We start from the raw sequence: 22,756 nt of genomic DNA, 5'->3' as shown, positions 1-22,756 counted from the left end.
GGGCCTGGGGGGACATTTACAGAAACATACGAGTTGTGGCAATATGGGTATCAAAATTCATGGTTTTTGATACTGAACATAATAATGGCCATTTTGACAGTAGTGGCCACAACCTGGAGTGGCCGGTGCCCTCAAAGAAGGTTCCCCCGGGGCCTGGGGGGACATTTACAGAAACATACGAGTTGTGGCAATATGGGTATCAAAATTCATGGTTTTTATACTGAACATAATAATGGCCATTTCGACAGTAGTGGCCACAACCTGGAGTGGCCGGTGCCCTCAAAGAAGGTTCCCCCGGGGCCTGGGGGGACATTTACAGAAACATACGAGTTGTGGCAATATGGGTATCAAAATTCATGGTTTTTGATACTGAACATAATAATGGCCATTTCGACAGTAGTGGCCACAACCTGGAGTGGCCGGTGCCCTCAAAGAAGGTTCCCCCGGGGCCTGGGGGGACATTTAAAGAAACATACGAGTTGTGGCAATATGGGTATCAAAATTCATGGTTTTTTATACTGAACATAATAATGGCCATTTCGACAGTAGTGGCCACAACCTGGAGTGGCCGGTGCCCTCAAAGAAGGTTCCCCCGGGGCCTGGGGGGACATTTAAAGAAACATACGAGTTGTGGCAATATGGGTATCAAAATTCATGGTTTTTTATACTGAACATAATAATGGCCATTTCGACAGTAGTGGCCACAACCTAAAGTGGCCGGTGCCCTCAAAGAAGGTTCCTCCGGGGCCTGGGGGGACATTTACAGAAACATACGAGTTGTGGCAATATGGGTATCAAAATTCATGGTTTTGATACTGAACATAATAATGGCCATTTTGACAGTAGTGGCCACAACCTGGAGTGGCCGGTGCCCTCAAAGAAGGTTCCCGGGGCCTGGGGGACATTTACAGAAACATACGAGTTGTGGCAATATGGGTATCAAAATTCATGGTTTTGATACTGAACATAATAATGGCCATTTTGACAGTAGTGGCCACAACCTGGAGTGGCCGGTGCCCTCAAAGAAGGTTCCCCCGGGGCCTGGGGGGACATTTACAGAAACATACGAGTTGTGGCAATATGGGTATCAAAATTCATGGTTTTTTATACTGAACATAATAATGGCCATTTCGACAGTAGTGGCCACAACCTGGAGTGGCCGGTGCCCTCAAAGAAGGTTCCCCCGGGGCCTGGGGGGACATTTAAAGAAACATACGAGTTGTGGCAATATGGGTATCAAAATTCATGGTTTTTTATACTGAACATAATAATGGCCATTTCGACAGTAGTGGCCACAACCTAAAGTGGCCGGTGCCCTCAAAGAAGGTTCCTCCGGGGCCTGGGGGGACATTTACAGAAACATACGAGTTGTGGCAATATGGGTATCAAAATTCATGGTTTTTGATACTGAACATAATAATGGCCATTTTGACAGTAGTGGCCACAACCTGGAGTGGCCGGTGCCCTCAAAGAAGGTTCCCCCGGGGCCTGGGGGGACATTTACAGAAACATACGAGTTGTGGCAATATGGGTATCAAAATTCATGGTTTTTGATACTGAACATAATAATGGCCATTTTGACAGTAGTGGCCACAACCTGGAGTGGCCGGTGCCCTCAAAGAAGGTTCCCCCGGGGCCTGGGGGGACATTTACAGAAACATACGAGTTGTGGCAATATGGGTATCAAAATTCATGGTTTTTGATACTGAACATAATAATGGCCATTTCGACAGTAGTGGCCACAACCTAAAGTGGCCGGTGCCCTCAAAGAAGGTTCCTCCGGGGCCTGGGGGGACATTTAAGAAACATACGAGTTGTGGCAATATGGGTATCAAAATTCATGGTTTTTTATACTGAACATAATAATGGCCATTTCGACAGTAGTGGCCACAACCTGGAGTGGCCGGTGCCCTCAAAGAAGGTTCCCCCGGGGCCTGGGGGGACATTTACAGAAACATACGAGTTGTGGCAATATGGGTATCAAAATTCATGGTTTTTGATACTGAACATAATAATGGCCATTTCGACAGTAGTGGCCACAACCTAAAGTGGCCGGTGCCCTCAAAGAAGGTTCCTCCGGGGCCTGGGGGGACATTTAAGAAACATACGAGTTGTGGCAATATGGGTATCAAAATTCATGGTTTTTGATACTGAACATAATAATGGCCATTTCGACAGTAGTGGCCACAACCTGGAGTGGCCGGTGCCCTCAAAGAAGGTTCCCCCGGGGCCTGGGGGGACATTTACAGAAACATACGAGTTGTGGCAATATGGGTATCAAAATTCATGGTTTTTATACTGAACATAATAATGGCCATTTCGACAGTAGTGGCCACAACCTGGAGTGGCCGGTGCCCTCAAAGAAGGTTCCCCGGGGCCTGGGGGACATTTACAGAAACATACGAGTTGTGGCAATATGGGTATCAAAATTCATGGTTTTTATACTGAACATAATAATGGCCATTTCGACAGTAGTGGCCACAACCTGGAGTGGCCGGTGCCCTCAAAGAAGGTTCCCCGGGGCCTGGGGGACATTTACAGAAACATACGAGTTGTGGCAATATGGGTATCAAAATTCATGGTTTTTATACTGAACATAATAATGGCCATTTCGACAGTAGTGGCCACAACCTGGAGTGGCCGGTGCCCTCAAAGAAGGTTCCCCGGGGCCTGGGGGACATTTAAAGAAACATACGAGTTGTGGCAATATGGGTATCAAAATTCATGGTTTTTATACTGAACATAATAATGGCCATTTCGACAGTAGTGGCCACAACCTGGAGTGGCCGGTGCCCTCAAAGAAGGTTCCCCGGGGCCTGGGGGACATTTACAGAAACATACGAGTTGTGGCAATATGGGTATCAAAATTCATGGTTTTTACACTGAACATAATAATGGCCATTTCGACAGTAGTGGCCACAACCTGGAGTGGCCGGTGCCCTCAAAGAAGGTTCCCCGGGGCCTGGGGGACATTTACAGAAACATACGAGTTGTGGCAATATGGGTATCAAAATTCATGGTTTTTATACTGAACATAATAATGGCCATTTCGACAGTAGTGGCCACAACCTGGAGTGGCCGGTGCCCTCAAAGAAGGTTCCCCCGGGGCCTGGGGGGACATTTACAGAAACATACGAGTTGTGGCAATATGGGTATCAAAATTCATGGTTTTTGATACTGAACATAATAATGGCCATTTTGACAGTAGTGGCCACAACCTGGAGTGGCCGGTGCCCTCAAAGAAGGTTCCCCCGGGGCCTGGGGGGACATTTAAAGAAACATACGAGTTGTGGCAATATGGGTATCAAAATTCATGGTTTTTATACTGAACATAATAATGGCCATTTCGACAGTAGTGGCCACAACCTGGAGTGGCCGGTGCCCTCAAAGAAGGTTCCCCGGGGCCTGGGGGACATTTACAGAAACATACGAGTTGTGGCAATATGGGTATCAAAATTCATGGTTTTTTATACTGAACATAATAATGGCCATTTCGACAGTAGTGGCCACAACCTAAAGTGGCCGGTGCCCTCAAAGAAGGTTCCTCCGGGGCCTGGGGGGACATTTACAGAAACATACGAGTTGTGGCAATATGGGTATCAAAATTCATGGTTTTTGATACTGAACATAATAATGGCCATTTTGACAGTAGTGGCCACAACCTGGAGTGGCCGGTGCCCTCAAAGAAGGTTCCCCCGGGGCCTGGGGGGACATTTACAGAAACATACGAGTTGTGGCAATATGGGTATCAAAATTCATGGTTTTTTATACTGAACATAATAATGGCCATTTCGACAGTAGTGGCCACAACCTGGAGTGGCCGGTGCCCTCAAAGAAGGTTCCCCCGGGGCCTGGGGGGACATTTACAGAAACATACGAGTTGTGGCAATATGGGTATCAAAATTCATGGTTTTTGATACTGAACATAATAATGGCCATTTTGACAGTAGTGGCCACAACCTGGAGTGGCCGGTGCCCTCAAAGAAGGTTCCCCCGGGGCCTGGGGGACATTTAAGAAACATACGAGTTGTGGCAATATGGGTATCAAAATTCATGGTTTTTATACTGAACATAATAATGGCCATTTCGACAGTAGTGGCCACAACCTAAAGTGGCCGGTGCCCTCAAAGAAGGTTCCTCCGGGGCCTGGGGGGACATTTACAGAAACATACGAGTTGTGGCAATATGGGTATCAAAATTCATGGTTTTTTATACTGAACATAATAATGGCCATTTCGACAGTAGTGGCCACAACCTGGAGTGGCCGGTGCCCTCAAAGAAGGTTCCCCCGGGGCCTGGGGGGACATTTAAAGAAACATACGAGTTGTGGCAATATGGGTATCAAAATTCATGGTTTTTTATACTGAACATAATAATGGCCATTTCGACAGTAGTGGCCACAACCTGGAGTGGCCGGTGCCCTCAAAGAAGGTTCCCCCGGGGCCTGGGGGGACATTTAAAGAAACATACGAGTTGTGGCAATATGGGTATCAAAATTCATGGTTTTTTATACTGAACATAATAATGGCCATTTCGACAGTAGTGGCCACAACCTAAAGTGGCCGGTGCCCTCAAAGAAGGTTCCTCCGGGGCCTGGGGGGACATTTACAGAAACATACGAGTTGTGGCAATATGGGTATCAAAATTCATGGTTTTTGATACTGAACATAATAATGGCCATTTTGACAGTAGTGGCCACAACCTGGAGTGGCCGGTGCCCTCAAAGAAGGTTCCCCCGGGGCCTGGGGGGACATTTACAGAAACATACGAGTTGTGGCAATATGGGTATCAAAATTCATGGTTTTTTATACTGAACATAATAATGGCCATTTCGACAGTAGTGGCCACAACCTGGAGTGGCCGGTGCCCTCAAAGAAGGTTCCCCCGGGGCCTGGGGGGACATTTACAGAAACATACGAGTTGTGGCAATATGGGTATCAAAATTCATGGTTTTGATACTGAACATAATAATGGCCATTTCGACAGTAGTGGCCACAACCTAAAGTGGCCGGTGCCCTCAAAGAAGGTTCCTCCGGGGCCTGGGGGGACATTTAAGAAACATACGAGTTGTGGCAATATGGGTATCAAAATTCATGGTTTTTTATACTGAACATAATAATGGCCATTTCGACAGTAGTGGCCACAACCTGGAGTGGCCGGTGCCCTCAAAGAAGGTTCCCCCGGGGCCTGGGGGACATTTACAGAAACATACGAGTTGTGGCAATATGGGTATCAAAATTCATGGTTTTTGATACTGAACATAATAATGGCCATTTTGACAGTAGTGGCCACAACCTGGAGTGGCCGGTGCCCTCAAAGAAGGTTCCCCGGGCCTGGGGGACATTTACAGAAACATACGAGTTGTGGCAATATGGGTATCAAAATTCAATACTGAAACAAAATAAAATAATCTTATTTCAGATTTCACTAGCAATCTTATTTCAGATTTCACTAGCAATCCAAAAACACATTCAAATTGTTTGGTCCTATGTCTTTCGGTTATGTCTCTGACATACCATCTTGAACTTTTTTTAGGATTACAGATATTTTTTCCTAGCGTCTGCCAGATGTAAATTTACACATTATTAGAGGTAAAATTAAAGCTTTTTTCTGACATAAAAGATGTACCCCTTTTTAGATGTAATTTTACCATGTTTTTTTTACTGTGTAATGATCCTTAACTGGACGAAATTGACAATTTTAGGCTGAAATTCATAAAAAAAATCGTGATTTAATAGACACCTCAAAACAAAACTATATTTTAATGAACTATTGAAATAAACTATTTTGATAATAACGCACAAAAACATTGTGTGATCCAGCCCAATACATGTTTTAAAAATATAAATCATATGAAAAGTCTTACCGGATGAATAACAATTGAAAAAAAATTGAAATTCCTATAAATGTAACCCAGGTTTACGAAACACACAAAGATATGTAAATTTACATATTTTTCATCTTCTTATTCAAAGTTGGTTTGCTTTGTGCAGAGATGGATGCAATTATCTAATAAGTTTGAGCAAAATGTAATATGGAAAACATATAATTTTAACAAATATTCCTCAACCATATTGGGAAAATATTGTATTTTATTCATAAGTGAGTGAACAAAGAACTCAAAAATATCGCTGAAACTTGTGAATCATTTAAATAAATTATGTAAATGACTTTGATATTTTTTAAAGATTTTCGAATGCAAAGAGTGTTAGTTTATTGTATCAAATTTAATAATGCTATTTTAACCTAAAAATTTTTTCACTATTAAAACCAGCATAATAAATTACCTTGTAAGACCTATAGTTTATTGCTTCTCAAACCACATTCGGAAGCCCAATCCATGTCAAAATGAGCATCAAACTGGAAGACTGACTTGCAAACCACCTTTTTCGAAACAACTGCAATAATTTCATTATCATACCCAATAATTAAGCAGTCGCGCGCTCGGTTGCTTTCTGGAATGGACCCTCACTTCAAACAGCACAAGTCACGTTCCTCCACTAATAAAATCATAACCTGCCAGCAACCCCATATTGTCGTCATGAGCCATGAAAATGACACTCGCTCGGACGAATCCGGCGAGTCAACCGAGCACGCAACCGCAACTTTAGTTCTTTATTACGATTTTATAAACGTCTAATTAGAAGCTGAATTCTGCAGCCATCATCACCTGATCACTTTACGGGGGGTCATAAAGCCCCGAAACGGAGACGGAGCAAAAGTTTTCCAGGACGACGAAATTTTTTCGAAAAACATTTTACGAGCTTTGGACCTTTTTGCCACCCCACGCTGGGTTCGTCCAAGTAAGTTTCCAAGATTTGGGTGTGTTCTGCCTTAAGCAAATATTTCCAGCAGATTTAGCCAGCCTGGACAAAGGTATTAAACGAAAATAATGCGTTTATTGGCCCAGCAATTGGGACCCTGGGACCATAAACAAATAAAGGTCACTTCGTCAGTTTTGGGGAAGGAAAATAAAGGTAGAAAGGCTAAAAGTACGCAGCGTGATGTTTGTTTAATCTTGGCTAGCGGGACGAGTTGTTGCTTTCTGGAGGAAGGTGATCTTATTAAAATGGAAGGATTATCTGGTAAAGTTTGCTTTCGCTGCTGCTAATCCTCTTGCAAATCTTCAGTTTATTAAGTTTAGGAGGAACAATATTTGACTTAGCTACAAACACATGACATAGATTTAATCTGTTTGAATTTAAAATATTTTGCTTGCATCTTATAAGCATAAATTTTGAATGTTTTTAAATCCATAAAGTATCCAATTTGATGAAACAAGCATATTTTTTTAGCACAAAATTGATATTGATTCGATTCCCATCTGCTGCAACCTTCCATCGGATGAGGAAGTAAAATGTCGGTCCCGGTCTTGGTTGTTGTTAGGCCGTTAAGTCATTCCAGGTGTAGGAGTCGTCTCCATGCCATAAGTACAAACAACACACCAAACCAAGCCTACTCCGGTGGAATCGCTGGCGGCGGTTGGACTCGCAATCCAAAGGTCGTCAGTTCAAACACTGAGGTGGAAGGTTCCTTGGAGTAAAAAGAGGTTTTGGTGCTCTCCCCATTCAAGTCTTCGGACTCCTATGTTCGAGCAGAAACTTGCAATAGAGACCACAAAAGACCCGGGGGTCGTTAATGTGGACGGTTTGATTGATATTGATACTTCATCACATTCAGAAAGTGAAAAACTTAAGCATCAACTAGTCAAACTATACCATCAGATTGCGAGCAGAGAGTGACTCTCCCAAAACTATGTGCTTTTGCAATTAGATGCAGTGATTGGAAATGAGAAGGACGGGGGTGAAAAGTGCGTGGTGAGAATTAAAAAAGAAGAATAAACTTTCCACAATTCCACGATAGTTGGGTGGAATTTAATTTTCCCGCTGGCTCCCCTTCGATTCGTTGGAATCCGAAACATGCGCGCACGTTTTCGCCCGGTAATGAGTTTCCATGGGATGGAAACTATTTCACTTTTTATTTCGACCACTTCTACCCCAATACGAAATAGGGGGGAGCTGTTAGTGTTGGATAAAGTGAGAAAAAAATAGCAGAAAAAATAGCAATGAGAAATCGACGTCGTCGTGCTATCTTGTCGTACCCGCCATTTTGACGTTCCGAGAAAAACGCGTTTTAATGTTTGACCTTGAATATTCAAAAAAGAGAGCACGCAATGTAAACAATAACCAACACGTTTTGTTTGGCTCACCATTCTGTGCATTGTCCCAAAGTTTGGTTGAAGTTGGTTGCTGGAGTCCCGAGTTATGATTACAAATGTTTACGGTAGTCTAGCTTGTACGTGCGACAAACGCATCCTGACTTTCCTGGCATGATATCCCTTTGGCCTTTTGTCGCACTTACATCAATTTTCATGGAGTGACAAGATAGCACGACAAGATTGAAACTACTTTCATATGTAAAGTGACAAAAATGCACGGAGTTTTTTTCGGTTTTTGTTGAATATCTCAGGATTGAAATCGAATTTTGGGGATCTGTGAAGGTCAAAAGGTGAGGCATTGTGAGCTGCACAAAATGGCGTTCTTAACTCAATTTGGCCCAAAATGCACGTACGACAAGTTAGCACGATGGCGATGAAATGTTGGAAAATGACAAATGTGATTTAAGCTGAGAGAAATGAGCAATGAACAGTGAACAATGACCAGTAAACAATCAGCAATACGCAGAAAGTAATGAAGAAGAAGAGTGAAAAGTGAACAATGAGTATTGAGCAATGAGCAATAATCAATGAGAAGTGAGGAATGATATGAGACGATTTGAACTAGCTATAGCATAGTCTAAGCTCTCCTATTTCCATTACATCGATAGCAAGTGAGTTTTTCTTCCCGTGTTTTCGTTCTCCAAATTTCGGTTCATTTTTCAAATTTGTGGCTCCATTTCAGAGCCTCTTTGACGCTTAAGTGCCGCTTTTTTTTCAAACTTTCAGACCAAATCCGAATCCGTTTCTTTTCCGGTGCGTTTTTTTTTTCTCTCTCTCCACATCACTCTGCCTCTACTAGCTTTGGCCGGCATTATTCGGGTCCGCGACTAACGCACCGAAAAATTATCCTATAATATTTATTTGTACACAGATTGTTGTTCAGAGCAGCCGCAGCCTCCGATCAACGTCCAGAAGCAATGGGAAACGGTCGCTTAGGCAAATCGACGGGTTTGGAGAAATGCGTCCAAGTTTTTTTTTTGTATTCTTCAACTTCTCCCTCTGGTATCAGTAGCCAAGTGCGTTCATAATTGAAATGATTAGTACTGAAGTGATGGTGGTGGAGGAGGATGCTTGGAAATAACTCGGAATCACTGCCCAGGGTATGTAAACGAGAGTCTTTAAATAAATGTGCTTACTCATTAAACATTAATTCCTAAATTCCACAGGGCCGAGCAATACATTGGGGCTGCCCTTGGAAAGTGCTTTATCTTCGATGGGTGCGCTGATTGATTGGGTGCAATTAGTTTGGGGAGCGATAGTTTGGTGGAATGTACAGCACACGAATGTTTTTAAATTTAAATTTATTTTTGAGCGAAACGATCACGAGATGGAGACCTTGCTTATCGTGCGTTCCTTCGTATACTGATAATTAGAGGTTGTGTAATTTGTTATGGTAAGATGTATCGAAATTATCAAGTTAAGTTTCGAGAAAAATCGATTAAATTTTCCTTTTATTACGCAAACCAGCGATGGAAGAATCTATATCAATGTTTTTTTTTTTTATAATTTGGTTGTAAAACTACTAACTTGTCTCGTTATTCTCGAATGAGGAAATAGCCATAGGCTGTTCATAAAAAAAAGCTGTACTGAAAAGATTTTTTAGCATCCATTAGAGTGCCAAAACATTCAACTTTTCAGTACTTGTTTTGAAAATCGTTCTTTTTTATGCTGAATATGAGTTTGATACTTATCATGACGACAATAACATTCCAGTGGAAAAACAAATGTTCCACTAAAAATCCAATTCATAGGATATTTTTGAAAATTGTCAAACATGTTGTATTCAACTCGTTCTGAACTATTTTTTCAGTACTCGCCGTTATTATCCATTTCGGCATCGGGCTCAAAATGGGGTTGTCAAATTTAAATGGTGTTCTTTAAAAAACATGAAAGAAAAAACAAAAAAATCTAAATTTGAAATAAAAAGCCAGATTATCAAAACATTAATGCAAAAAGGCATGGGAAATGCATTAAACAGCAGTACAGTCGGTTTGCAATTAATAATTTAAAAGAAAAAACAAGTTTTAAAGAAAATATTTTTTGCGGAAAAAAACTTTTTCTGCTACTAGCTACCATCAATATTTTTACAAAATATCTTTAAAATACCGAGCTATGGCCCCAACATTTGAAATTTGTTAAAATATCAAATAGTCTTTTTTGACTGAAAATCCATTTTTAAGCGTTATACAATCTATTCTGAATAGTTCACAAACGATTTAATGATTTTACATGTTTCTCCTATGGAGCAATTCTCTACAAAACCGGCCGATTTCGACCATTTTTATTTTTTGTATTTTTTGATTTGGCTCAAACTTTGTGGGGGCCTTCCCTATGACCAAAGAAGCCATTTTGCATCATTAGTTTGTCCATATAAATTTCCATACAAATTTGGCAGCTGTTCATACAAAAATGGTACGTAAATATTCGAAAATCTGTAACTTTTGAAGGAATTTTTGATCATTTTGGTGTCTTCGGCAAAGTTGTAGGTATTGTTAGGACTATTCAGAAAAAATAGGTAAAAGGAAAAAAATTTCCCGATTTTTTATTAACTTTTTCACAAAACTCAAATTCCCAAAATACGTATTTTTGATTTTCGAGATTTTTATATGTTTTAGGGACAAAATCCGCAACTTTTGAGCTATAGAAACATGGTCAAAATCTGCCGCCGAGTTATGATTTTGAAAATCTGGTGATTTTGAAAAATCGAAATTTCATACATAAAATTTTTGACCTCATTTTTATGCAAAATTAAATTTGCAATCGAAAATTACTTGACAGATTTTTGATAAAGGGCCCCGTTTTCAAGATATAGCCACCAAAGTTTGATTTCAGCGAAATATTTGCAGTTTTCGATTTTTAAAAATAGTGACCATGAGTGACCATTTCTAAAAATATTTTTTTTTGAAAAGTTCAGAAAATTTGCTATAAAATTGTCTAAGAGACATTGAAGATTGGACCTCTGGTTGTTGAGATACAGCGGCTTAAAGAAAAAAAAAACGAAAATTGAAGTTTTCTAAGTCTCACCCAAACAGCCCACGATTTTCTAATGACGATATCTCAGCAATTAATGGTTCAATTTTCAATGTTAATACATGAAACATTCGTGAAATTTTCCGATCTTTTCGAAAAAAAAAATTAAATCAAGACTAACATTTTAAAAGGGCCAAACATTAAATATTACGCCCATTTAAAATGTTAGTCTTGATTTAATTTTTTTTTTCGAAAAGATCGGAAAATTTCACGAATGTTTCATGTATTAACATTGAAAATTGAACCATTAATTGCTGAGATATCGTCATTAGAAAATCGTGGGCTGTTTGGGTGAGACTTAGAAAACTTCAATTTTCGTGTTTCTTTTTCTTTAAGCCGCTGTATCTCAACAACCAGAGGTCCAATCTTCAATGTCTCTTAGACAATTTTATAGCAAATTTTCTGAACTTTTCAAAAAAATATTTTTAGAAATGGTCACTCATGGTCACTATTTTTAAAATCGAAAACTGCAAATATTTCGCTGAAATCAAACTTTTGGTGGCTATATCTTGAAAACGGGGCCCTTTATCAAAAATCTGTCAAGTAATTTTCGATTGCAAATTTAATTTTGCATAAAAATGAGGTCAAAAATTTTATGTATGAAATTTCGATTTTTTCCAAAAATCACCAGTTTTTCAAAAAATCATAACTCGGCGGCAGATTTTTTGACCATGTTTCTCTATAGCTCAAAAGTTGCAGATTTTTGTCCCCTAAAACATATAAAAAAATCTCGAAAATCAAAAAATACGTATTTTGGGAATTTGAGTTTTTGTGAAAAAAAAATTAATAAAAAAATCGGGATTTTTTTTCCGTGTACCTATTTTTTTCTGAATAGTCCTTAACAATACCTACAACTTTGCCGAAGTCACCAAAATGATCAAAAAATTCCTTCAAAAGTTACAGATTTTCGAATATTTACGTACCATTTTTGTATGAACAGCTGCCAAATTTGTATGGAAATTTATATGGACAAACTAATGATGCAAAATGGCTTCTTTGGTCATAGGGAAGGCCCCCACAAAGTTTGAGCCAAATCAAAAAATACAAATAAAATCCATTTCCGGTTTTGGTAGAGAATTGCTCTATGAAAATTTCACTTTCAGCCATTATTAGTTTAAAGATTTATTTGGAAAATTTTGAAGGGAGATGGGGGTAGGACATTATGCTTTAAAAAAACTTACAATGGCCTGTTGGGCAATCATTTTTTTCAAATTTGACAACAATAGTAATAATAACAACTCAAATTTTTCGTATTCCGAATAAAAAAAACTTCGGATAATTTTTTGTTTGGTTATAGTGCGACCTACGCTTTGTTAGGGATGTCCAAAAAATGGCCAATGTCGTAAATTTTTGAGAAAACCACATTTCTCAAAAAGTCATAGCTCCGCGCCATTTCAGCCGATTTGAGTAAACCAAAATCCCAGCTTAAGATTTAAAAAGGTCGTATGTACTGCGTCCATCCTGGGAAATCCGGGGACAAAATTTCGAATCTTGGGATTTTCTATAATTTGCCCCGGGAATTCCTAAAATTAAAAAAAAAATATAATCAAATTTTGGCATGCAAAAACAGATTTGATTGTGCAACAGGTAGGGCTCCGTGGCGCGGTGGTTACCGGCTTCGGATACCGATCTTTTAGTTACTGTGAGGCGCGGGTTCTGGGGGTTCCTTGACCGAAATAATTAGACCCGTGTTTTTTTTACTATTAGGGTAACTTACGCTGTGTTAGGGTGGTCCGAAAAATGACAATTTTCGTTGATTTTCGCAAAATCAACGATTTCAGCTGTCTTAGACGCAAAAGTAAGGTGATTAGTTTGGCTATTTGTGAAAAATAGTAAGAAGTTCCAACAATCCAGCTTAACATTTGAAAAGGTCGCATGAAAACTTAAAATTCTGTTTTTAAGATCTTGGGACCAAACAGCCTATGTCTGAAAATATTTTTATCAGATTCCTCGGAAAGTTTTACATGACATATCAAAAAATTATGAAGTTATGTTTTCAATACTCTGAGATACGATTTTTTGAAAATTAAAACTGGGGTATTCGACGTGCCACGCGCAAAAATGGGAAAATGACGAAAACGAGAAAAATCGACTTTTTTCATAAAAACTGCGATAACTTCAAAATTTCACCAATGACTTAAACATGTTAGGGTACCAAAATTTTCGTAATTGAAATACGCAACTTTCGGTACCCTAAAATGTATAAATCATCGCTGAAATTTTGAAGTTATCGCAGTTTTAGTGAAAAAAGTCGTTTTTTCCCGTTTTCGTAATTTTCTCCAAAAAATCTTATCTCAGAGTATTGAAAACTTCACCATTTTTTGATATGTTATGTTAAATTTTCCGAGGAATCTGATAAAAATATTTTCAGACATAAGCTCTTTGGTCCCGAGACCTTCGAAACAGCATTTTAAGTTTTCATACGACCTTTTCAAATGTTAAGCTAGATTGTTGGAACTTCTTACTATTTTTCCCAAATTGTCAAACTAATCACCTTTCTTTTGCGCCTAAGACAGCTAAAATCAGATGAAATGGTGTGGAGATATGATTTTTTTGAAAATAGTGGTTTTTGTGAAAATCGACAAAAAATTTCATTTTTCGGACCACCCTAACACGGCGTAGGTCATCCTAATGGCCAAAACAGGTCATCCTAATATTAGATCAATATTACAAAGCTCTAAATGACCATTCAAGAAATACAACAGAATACACTAACCTTAAAATCATATAAATTCACTTTCCTGAAAACAATACAAATCACGTATGATTTTTCCTGATCGTTGGTTTAAAATAAATTTTACTTTAAGAATACTTACTTAATTTCAGTCGAAAATGCTTAAAACTATTTTTGATTGAACACCGAAGTCCTGATATGCCAACTTTAGGTGCTCGATGGAATTAAATGCTGTTCCCCAAGTTCAAATCTGAGATTAGTAGTAAATCTTGTTTAAGAATAAAATTAACTTAAACAAGTTTTTATTTTGTACATTATGTGCATACGACCTCTTCAAACACCACGGCCCAAAAACTTGATTCAATCTTGGTTCGACTTTGACTTTAATTGCTTTGTATGTGTCGTGACATAGCCGCGGGGCTAACCTTCAAATTTGACTTTTAAATATAAAAATCTAAAAATCTCATTAAAATGGCGTGTTTTTTTTTCTTTCTGAGAAAGCCCGTCTAATTTCCTACAAGTTTGTCTTTGTCCTTTTTTGATGCGATGCTACGGCTTCGAGATACAGCAATATTTAAATTACGAAATACAAACATAATTGGCAAACTTACGCCCATCTCAAATGTCATTATCGAACGTAGGATAACATGTCTACAAAGTTTCATTGTAATCGACGAGGGTTAAGAAAAAAGTACCGTCAACTGGGGCGAATCGGGACAGCAGTTTTAACCATGGCAGAGAACAATATTTTTTATTTTTCTGGTTGGTTTCGGATAGAACAGACTCAGACCAGCACAATGTTTAAAACCTTTAAGTGCTCTAAACACTGCTGTCAGACTGTAGTCCCGATTGGCCCCAGTTGACGGTACCTAAAAAAATCCTGTTTTGGGCTGGAATTGCTCATGTAACATACTCAAAAATGGGAGGAGGTTATAATCAGAATTCCGAGAGATGAACTACTACACTAGAAAAAGTTCGATGAATCCACCGCAGTTGGCAGATCTACTCCCAACTTTTTAGAACCCTCATCGTCGAATCATCCCTTTCCCACCACAAAGTTGTTGCTCTGCGCTACCCTACCGAAAATAAATTCAATAACGTCGTTTTTCACAAATCCTGGACCCCTTTTTCCCGCATCAAGGATCGTAACCAAAACCGGTACACGTGGTCCTCGGCATCACAACCCGGGGAGGAAAAACTTTTTCCCAAAACTCACTCACGCACACAAAACCCAACAACTCCCAATCATCATCATAATCGTCCCTGTTTTTACGACGTCACAGAAAAACATTTTCCCATTTATCACCTCCGAACCGTCAACCCCGGCAAAAAGTCAACTCCCCGGTGGAACCGTTTAGCTTTCCTGCGGTTGACGTACCCATAAAAGTTCGGTGTGTGTATCCCCCTGTTTTTATTATTACTTTCAAAGGTCTCCTATTACTGATTGATATATTATTGTTTTCGGCGGTGGCTTTCAAAACGAAGAAAAACGCGTCGAGTGACATTTCTTCCGAAGATCAAAGGGACCACACCGGCGACTACCGGCTGTTCAAAAAGAGCTGATAAGACGATCGACCCATTGATCATAAGGAGGGACATTCTTTTGGGATCGTTATGGGACGATCGCCCGCACAACACTCTTCTTGGGTGGGTGACATTTACGGGCGCGCGCGGCACTAACACGAACAAGCGGTCAACCAATCAGCGCGCAGCGATCGAGTCGATCAACAGCGGGCTTCGTCGACTATGGACGCGCAGCGTTGCGCTGCGAACGAGGTGTGAAGCGGGAATCCGACAAAGGGTGGGCGTGGTCGACTTCTGTGCGCTGCGCTGCACAGTTTCAACGAAGAGGGTGAGGGAAGAAGAGAGAGCAAGCATTGCGCTCGTTAAAGAGTGAGCGAGAGGAAAGGGAGAACGGAGAGTGTGAAGAGAAGACTGAGAGAGTGGACGAGCGATCGGGAGTAAAGAACCTGCCGACTTGTGCAGTTTCCAGTCAGTAAGGTGCTAACTTCTCAAGGGGAAACATCTCGCAAGGAGTTTGAAGAAGCAAAAAAAAAAACAAGTTCTAGAGGCTTCTTGTGCTTTGTTTGTTGTTACATCTTAAAGAGAGTGAGCGAGAGTGAGCAGTTTGTTTTGACAGTCAACTTAGAACGATCGTGATTCGTGATCGTCATTCTACGAGTGAGCGTGATCGTGCAAGGATCGCACAGTTGAAGGACATTCGTGAAGCACAAAGACTTCAAGTGATCTCAAGAACTTTGAGCAATACCAAGTGATACGAAGAACTTCAGTGACAACACCAAGTGATCAAGTGATCTTCACCACAAATCAACCAACACACATCAAAAATGGCAGTCATTTCGCCGATGTTCTCCGGATACCCGTTCCAAGGTAGGTTTCGATCACTCAATCAATACAAGATCAGTTGGACGTGCCGACGGCACGTCAGTTGGTGATCGCTGGAATACCATATGTTGGGATCAACTCGCGATCATAAATCATGACGCGATCCCAGCGATCGGGAAGGTGGGAAAAGGGACGGATCCTTTGGCGCTTCGCGCCATACGGAGGCATCCTGCGGTGCGATCCTGGAAATCGCTTCGAGGGGCGTAATTTATTCGGGGGAAAGTTGCCCGATCATTTCTCGTAACGCGCAGAGAGGGTGAGAACTAATCGTAACAGAAGGTAGCGTCGGCAAAGGATGCCGACGGCCCTGTAACACAAGATTAATGATGGTAAATATGGGCATTGTTCGAAGGGATTCAACGCCAGGGAAAGTGATCCCTCTTTCGGGACCTTTCCCTTTGTGCCTCGATCCCGAAGAGGATTAAATTGATCTTTTTGAGGTTAGGTTCAAGTGACCTGCTCTATCGGGTGTTGGATCACTTGTAGATCTAGGGATCTAGATAAGCTCATTACGTGCGCGGGAGTGCAATTTTGCGTGAATTCCCAAGAACTGGACCCGAAAAAAACTCATTAAAGCGCAGAGATTCATCGCGTTGAACTCGGCCGTAGCCCTTGAGGAGCCTCGCCAGACACGTTGGCGCGCATATTTTATTACAAATTCTTGCCGAGGTGCCCTGGGAGGTTCCCTCCCTCCGATCGTCCCGACGCCCGGGTGGCGGCATTCCGCCTTTGATCTTATTTTCAGTAATTCCTGTTTTCAACAATAACACACCGCGAGATGATCCGGCTCTTCCGAAGGGATCCCTCGGACCGGGGCGCGCAGAAGATCCCATAATGATAACGTAATGGTATTGGAAATATTTTATTACCTCTCAACGCGGGTTCGCGCAAGTCTCGGGGGCTCCTCGAGGATCGTGATCTTTGGCGAAAGAACCGGCCCAAAGAAGACGCGAGCGCGCGCGCGAATAAATCGCACTCGGAATTGAAGCCCGGGCACGTCCGTACGCGGGGTTCACTCTCGATCTCGAAGGTCTCCGCCGACGACGCTTTCGACCCCTCCTAATGTAATAATTTATATGGATGTTTAATATATTTATAAACTAAATGATCAATTTATATGATAAAGTACCACCGCCGGCGGCGGCAGCGCTCACACCGCGTACATTTTAATCAATTGATCAAGTTCGATCGTACCGAGAGGGTTGACCACGCTGGAAAAGTTTAATCAAATTGCCGAAACCTCGGAACGACATCGCCGCGCTCAACCGAGATCATTTATCTTTTCAACACTTCTTCGCTGCATACCGGTTCTGCGAACCCGCCTTGGAAATTTATGGACCTCTGATGATCACCGTACCCTGCGTTCATTGATCGAGGTCTGATTTATAGGTCACTAATTCAATTTCTCCCCTGCGATCGCTGTGATCTTCGCAAAGTTACGATGAGTCATCGCTGCGCGATCAGGTGGTCCTGAACACCGTCGGCTCTGCTGAAATCTACGCTTAATTATACTGCAAGAACTTCGTGATCACGCACGGTTCGATCGCGATCGCGATCACTAGTCTTGCACCGTATAATTAGATTTGAAATATACAACGTGTAAACATGGTGATCGCGAGGTAGCTTGGGCAACTCTTTGTCCCACAAGCAATCCCAAATAATTCGGAAAAGGTTCCAAACCGTTCCAGATCTTCCCGATAAGCGAAATTTTCATAGCCTCCAGAGGTCCCAAGACCTGCACGGGGATCGGAGATCCCCACAGCAAAAAACCATTAAATTCTAATTAAGCTGCTACCTCTCTCGGCTGCGCCGAGGAGTCCGCGCGAATTCCGTGGAATGATAAATGAATCTACAGGGGGGAAGCCGCCGCTCCGCGGCGAACCGCGGATCTTCCAAGGAAGCCAACAGTAGCCTAATGATCGTTTCGGTATTTTGTTTCGGTCAATTTCTGCCTCAAGTGCCTCGGACGTGGCGTGGAGTTGATAAATAATTAATTGCGATTCGCGCCTAATTGAAGTGTAATCAAATACGGTGGGTTGGGCTTTCCGGCGCGCAAGGTCGCGAGGATACATTGTTGTAGCGCTGATCGGATGATTGATCTTCAGCTGGCAACACTGTTTGCAAAAGTGTCATCGATTTCAATGTTGAATCCCAAATCGCTTAGGAATGCGGTCCACGCGAGGTTGACAAATGATCGCGTCCCGCGATCCCTCCAAGACTTCCCCAATAGGAAGAACCGGTTCCGTGGTGTGAACAACTGTCAAAAAGAGCAGTCAGATTTTAATCTTCAGAACTCCCTCCGCCGCTCGGAGTTGGTAGCGTCAGAAGAAGAAACCTTATTTCCTTCAGCGTTGATGATCAAAAGGAACCGCTGGGGCGCGAGATTTTAATCAAAATCACCCCGCGCCGCGATCTCCCCCTCAGATATCGGACGCCGTCCAACGAAAAAAAGGGAAAATTAATTTAATTCCCTCGGTACCCGTGGCTTGGACGCGGGGCAAGTGATGAATTAATTCCCAGCGATCCCTTCGGACAAGTGTGATCGATCGCCCACGATCAATTGAGCGTGCACAAATTGATTTTAAGTCCCCGGCTAAGCCTCTCCCTCTGCAGGGACAAACGACCTGTAATCCAATTGTGTCCCTTTTCGGGACAATTTGGGCTGAAAAGGACCTGTCCCTCGCACAACAAAGCGGAGATCGTGTAGTACAAGATCGGATCTTGTCGTTTTCTCTCCGTTCCTTCTGTAGACCTTTCGGGATGACACAACAATGTGACACCCTGTGCCGCATGACAGGGCACAAAAAATGGACCAATTTCTCATTGGATGGCGGCGTCTTTGAAGTCTTGGGACCACCCGCGCCCGACAAATCTGTGAACAGGTTTCCCTAATGAGATTCTTCTATTTTCTGCTTACAGGTCAGGGACGCATGAACCAGCTCGGAGGGGTGTTCATCAACGGGCGCCCGTTGCCGAACCACATTCGCTTCAAGATCGTTGAGTTGGCGGCCCAGGGGGTGCGGCCGTGCGTCATCTCGCGCCAGCTGCGCGTGTCCCACGGATGTGTGAGCAAGATCTTGAACCGCTACCAGGAAACGGGCTCGATCCGGCCGGGCGTGATCGGGGGATCAAAGCCGCGGGTGTCAACGCCGGAGATCGAGAACCGGATCGAGGAAATGCGCAAGGCCAACCCGGGCATCTTCAGCTGGGAGATTCGTGACAAGCTGATCAAGGAGGGCGTTTGCGACAAGAACTCGGCTCCGTCAATCAGCTCGATCTCGAGACTGCTGCGTGGAGGACGCGTAGATGATCATGACGGTCGTGCCGACCATTCGATCAGCGGAATCGTTGGAGGATCCTCGGCCGATGACGACAGCGATACCGAGTCCGAACCGGGACTGAAGCTGAACCGCAAGCAGCGACGATCGCGCACTACATTCAACGGAGAACAGCTGGAAGCGCTGGAGGTTGCGTTCGCCCGCACTCAATATCCGGATGTTTACACTCGTGAAGAACTTGCCCAGAAGACCCGCCTGACGGAAGCCCGTGTCCAGGTTTGGTTCTCCAACCGTCGTGCTCGCCTTCGCAAGCAGGTCAACTCCCAGCAGACGGCGTTCAACTCTCAGTACCCAGCCGCCGCTCAGTACGAACACCAAGCTGCTGCTGCCGCAGCCGCCGCAGCCTTCCCGTCAACCATGCAATCCTGGAACCCAGCGGCCTGCTACCCAACAACCTCCGCCAACCAAAGCTCAATCCATGCCCCGTCTCAAACCGCGTACAACCCACTGGCCCAGACCATGCTGCACCCAACCTCCGCCACCATGAGCCCACCGGCTTCTCTCAGCCCACCGACCTCGGTCAGCCCTGTTCAGCACTCAGCCGCCACCTCACACAGCCAACTGGCAGCGGCATCATCCTCCCCGATCCAGAACTCCACCGCAGCAGCCACCGCCAACTACAGCAGCTACTTCCCCATGATTGACAACAGCCAGTCCTCGTACGCAGCCGCCTCTTCGTACGCAGCCAACGACAACTCCCAGTGGCGCCAAACTGCCGCCGCCGCCCACCAAAAATCCACCTCCGAGTGGGACGCCTATAGGTAAGTGTCACCACTTAACACCTCGTACCTCCTCCTCTTTCCACATTACCCCTCATCCATCCCCCTCGAAATCATAACCTCAAAAAGCTAATCAACCTTCTTCTCTCTCTCCTTCCAGCTCCTTCTTCTCGAACAACATGAACGCGCACCACGCCGCCAGCCACCACCCGTACTCGGCGGAAGCCAAGTCCGGATATCCCTACTTTGGCCAGCTGGGCGGACTCGACATGAGCCGCATGCACCTGAACTGCTAAGAGCCCGCGAACCTAACCTCAAATTGAGGTGCGAGCGCGCCCGCGCCCATCAACAAAACAATAAATTAATCATAATTAAGGGCGCGCGAGAGCGAAACTTTCACGGGCGAAGGCGTGAAAATGAAATATGGCCGTCGCTGGAAAACTGCATAATTTATTGAGCTGAGCGGGACGCGTTGCGCCGAGTTCTGAACCGAGAGAGATAGAGGGGCTAATTTTTACGAGCGCTTGCGCGCCCGCAATCGATGTAAATATTTAGATGAAAAGACGGGGCTTTTAATGCTTCCTGTGTACAAGTAGTTTCGCTAGGTTTTTTTTATCTTTACGATCTGTGTAGTGTTTTTTAGGTTAAGTTATGGCCTAGCCTGAACTGGGTTTAGAGCCGAAGCTAGGCCGCTGCGCAGTTGAACGCAGGTGGATTCGATGCGCAAAATCTATTGAGAGATGAAAATTATGGGACTGTTTTTAGGATAGTTGCGAGAATCATAGGGTTTTAAGGTAGCGATAATTGACACACAAACACAAAATCACAAATTATGATTAGTGCACTTTCCTTATGTTAGATGTTAAGCTGAAGAAATGGTATTTATATTTTTAGTACAAAGAGATTAGCATGTGAAATAAATAAATCAAACAATTCAATGAAAATAATTTATTGCGTTTTATCAACAATAATATCCGAAATCCTTGGCATGAAATTAAGTTTATTTTAATTATTTCAGTCTTTCCAATTTGAAACCGATATTTCAACATTCTTATTTATCTTTCATCCCTGCATTCAAATCGTCGTAGTTAAAGTTTGTGGGGACTCTCGTGTAATGAGCTAAACGGAAGTGTTAATGTAATAGATGAACTGATTGCATCAGACAATTGTTTTTTTTTTTTTGAATGATAGTCAATTCTCTCAATCTAAATTGTGAGAAACCCTGTGTAGAGAATACTACCCAGTTTTTATAAAAAGCAGGGTTTATAATTGAGTGATAGAAAAAAATATCATTTGATGATTCCTGCACCAAAATATCTGAAGATATAGTGCCAACATGGCATGATCTTTTCATCACTCCTTCTCTTTTCCTTTTTCACGTACACTCGCCGAAGATTCTTATGTATTTTCAGGAAACCGCGAGGGGAATTGGGAATCGACCACGCATTACGTCCCGTTCACCTGGGTTGGAAAATTTTGTTTTGTGGCAGCGATCTGCTGAGGGGGAATGATTTAAAAAGAAAAAGAGAATGTCACACGGGATTGTCACACGGACACGAGAAAGAGAATGTCAATTCTTATTGCTGAGAATTTCGAGACCGAAAAAAGGAGATTTCGGGCATTTCTGGGTTTTCAAATTTTATATACAAATTTTGCTCTGGAAATATAAAATTTTGCTGTGAAAAAATTATTCTTATTTTAAAAGCCGCTGTATCTTGACAAGGATTGAACTTAGGACAATTGTCAATATGAAGACTTTTAAGTAAATTTGTCTGGGAAATCGATTCCCACTATCGGTTTTAGAAAATTTTGACGTTTGACCATTTTTCAAAAAAAAAAAAAACAGTGTTAGCAAATGATTTTTGTATTTTTTTTTTTCAGAAGAGACATACCATCCTGTATTTTTTGTGAGTCTTTTTGTAACATTTTTAGCTATTTCAAATTTAACTTGAAACATAAAAATTGAAAAATCTCATTGTTTGGCCCTAAGGGTGACCTACGCCGTGTTAGGATGGTCCGAAAAATGGCCATTTTCGCTGATTTTCGCAAAAAACACATTTTTCAAAAAATCACAACTCCGCACCATTTCAACAGATTTTAGCTATACATGTTAAGATACCAAAATTTTCGTAATTGAAATACGCAACTTTTGGTTTCGCAGTTTTAGTGAAAAAAGTGTATTTTTTGCCGATTTCATCATTCTCCCTTTTTTGCTTTTTTATTTTCAAAAAATCGTATCTCTGAATATTGAAAACAAAACTTCACTATTTTTTGATATGTTATGTAAAATTTTCTGAGGAATCCGATAAACATATTTTCAGACATAGGCTCATTGGTCCGAGACCCTCAAAAGAGCATTTTAAGTTTTAAT

The 22,756-nt window shown here is 42.1% G+C and overlaps 1 protein-coding gene across 1 annotated transcript; it reads left to right on the top strand.

Moving 5' to 3' along the window:
* The first annotated feature begins 15,946 nt into the window (after positions 1-15,946).
* LOC6038367 (protein gooseberry) lies at positions 15,947-21,280 on the top strand. Its single transcript, XM_038258142.1, has 3 exons — positions 15,947-16,313; positions 19,248-20,427; positions 20,546-21,280. Exons 1-3 carry the CDS (start codon positions 16,271-16,273, stop codon positions 20,679-20,681), a joined length of 1,359 nt encoding a protein of 452 aa, XP_038114070.1. The 5' UTR covers positions 15,947-16,270; the 3' UTR covers positions 20,682-21,280.
* Positions 21,281-22,756: the final 1,476 nt, after the last annotated feature.

Source organism: Culex quinquefasciatus, chromosome 2 (genome assembly GCF_015732765.1).
Source record: "Culex quinquefasciatus strain JHB chromosome 2, VPISU_Cqui_1.0_pri_paternal, whole genome shotgun sequence".
NCBI lineage: Eukaryota > Metazoa > Arthropoda > Insecta > Diptera > Culicidae > Culex > Culex quinquefasciatus.
This window is presented reverse-complemented; position numbering and strand designations above follow the sequence as displayed.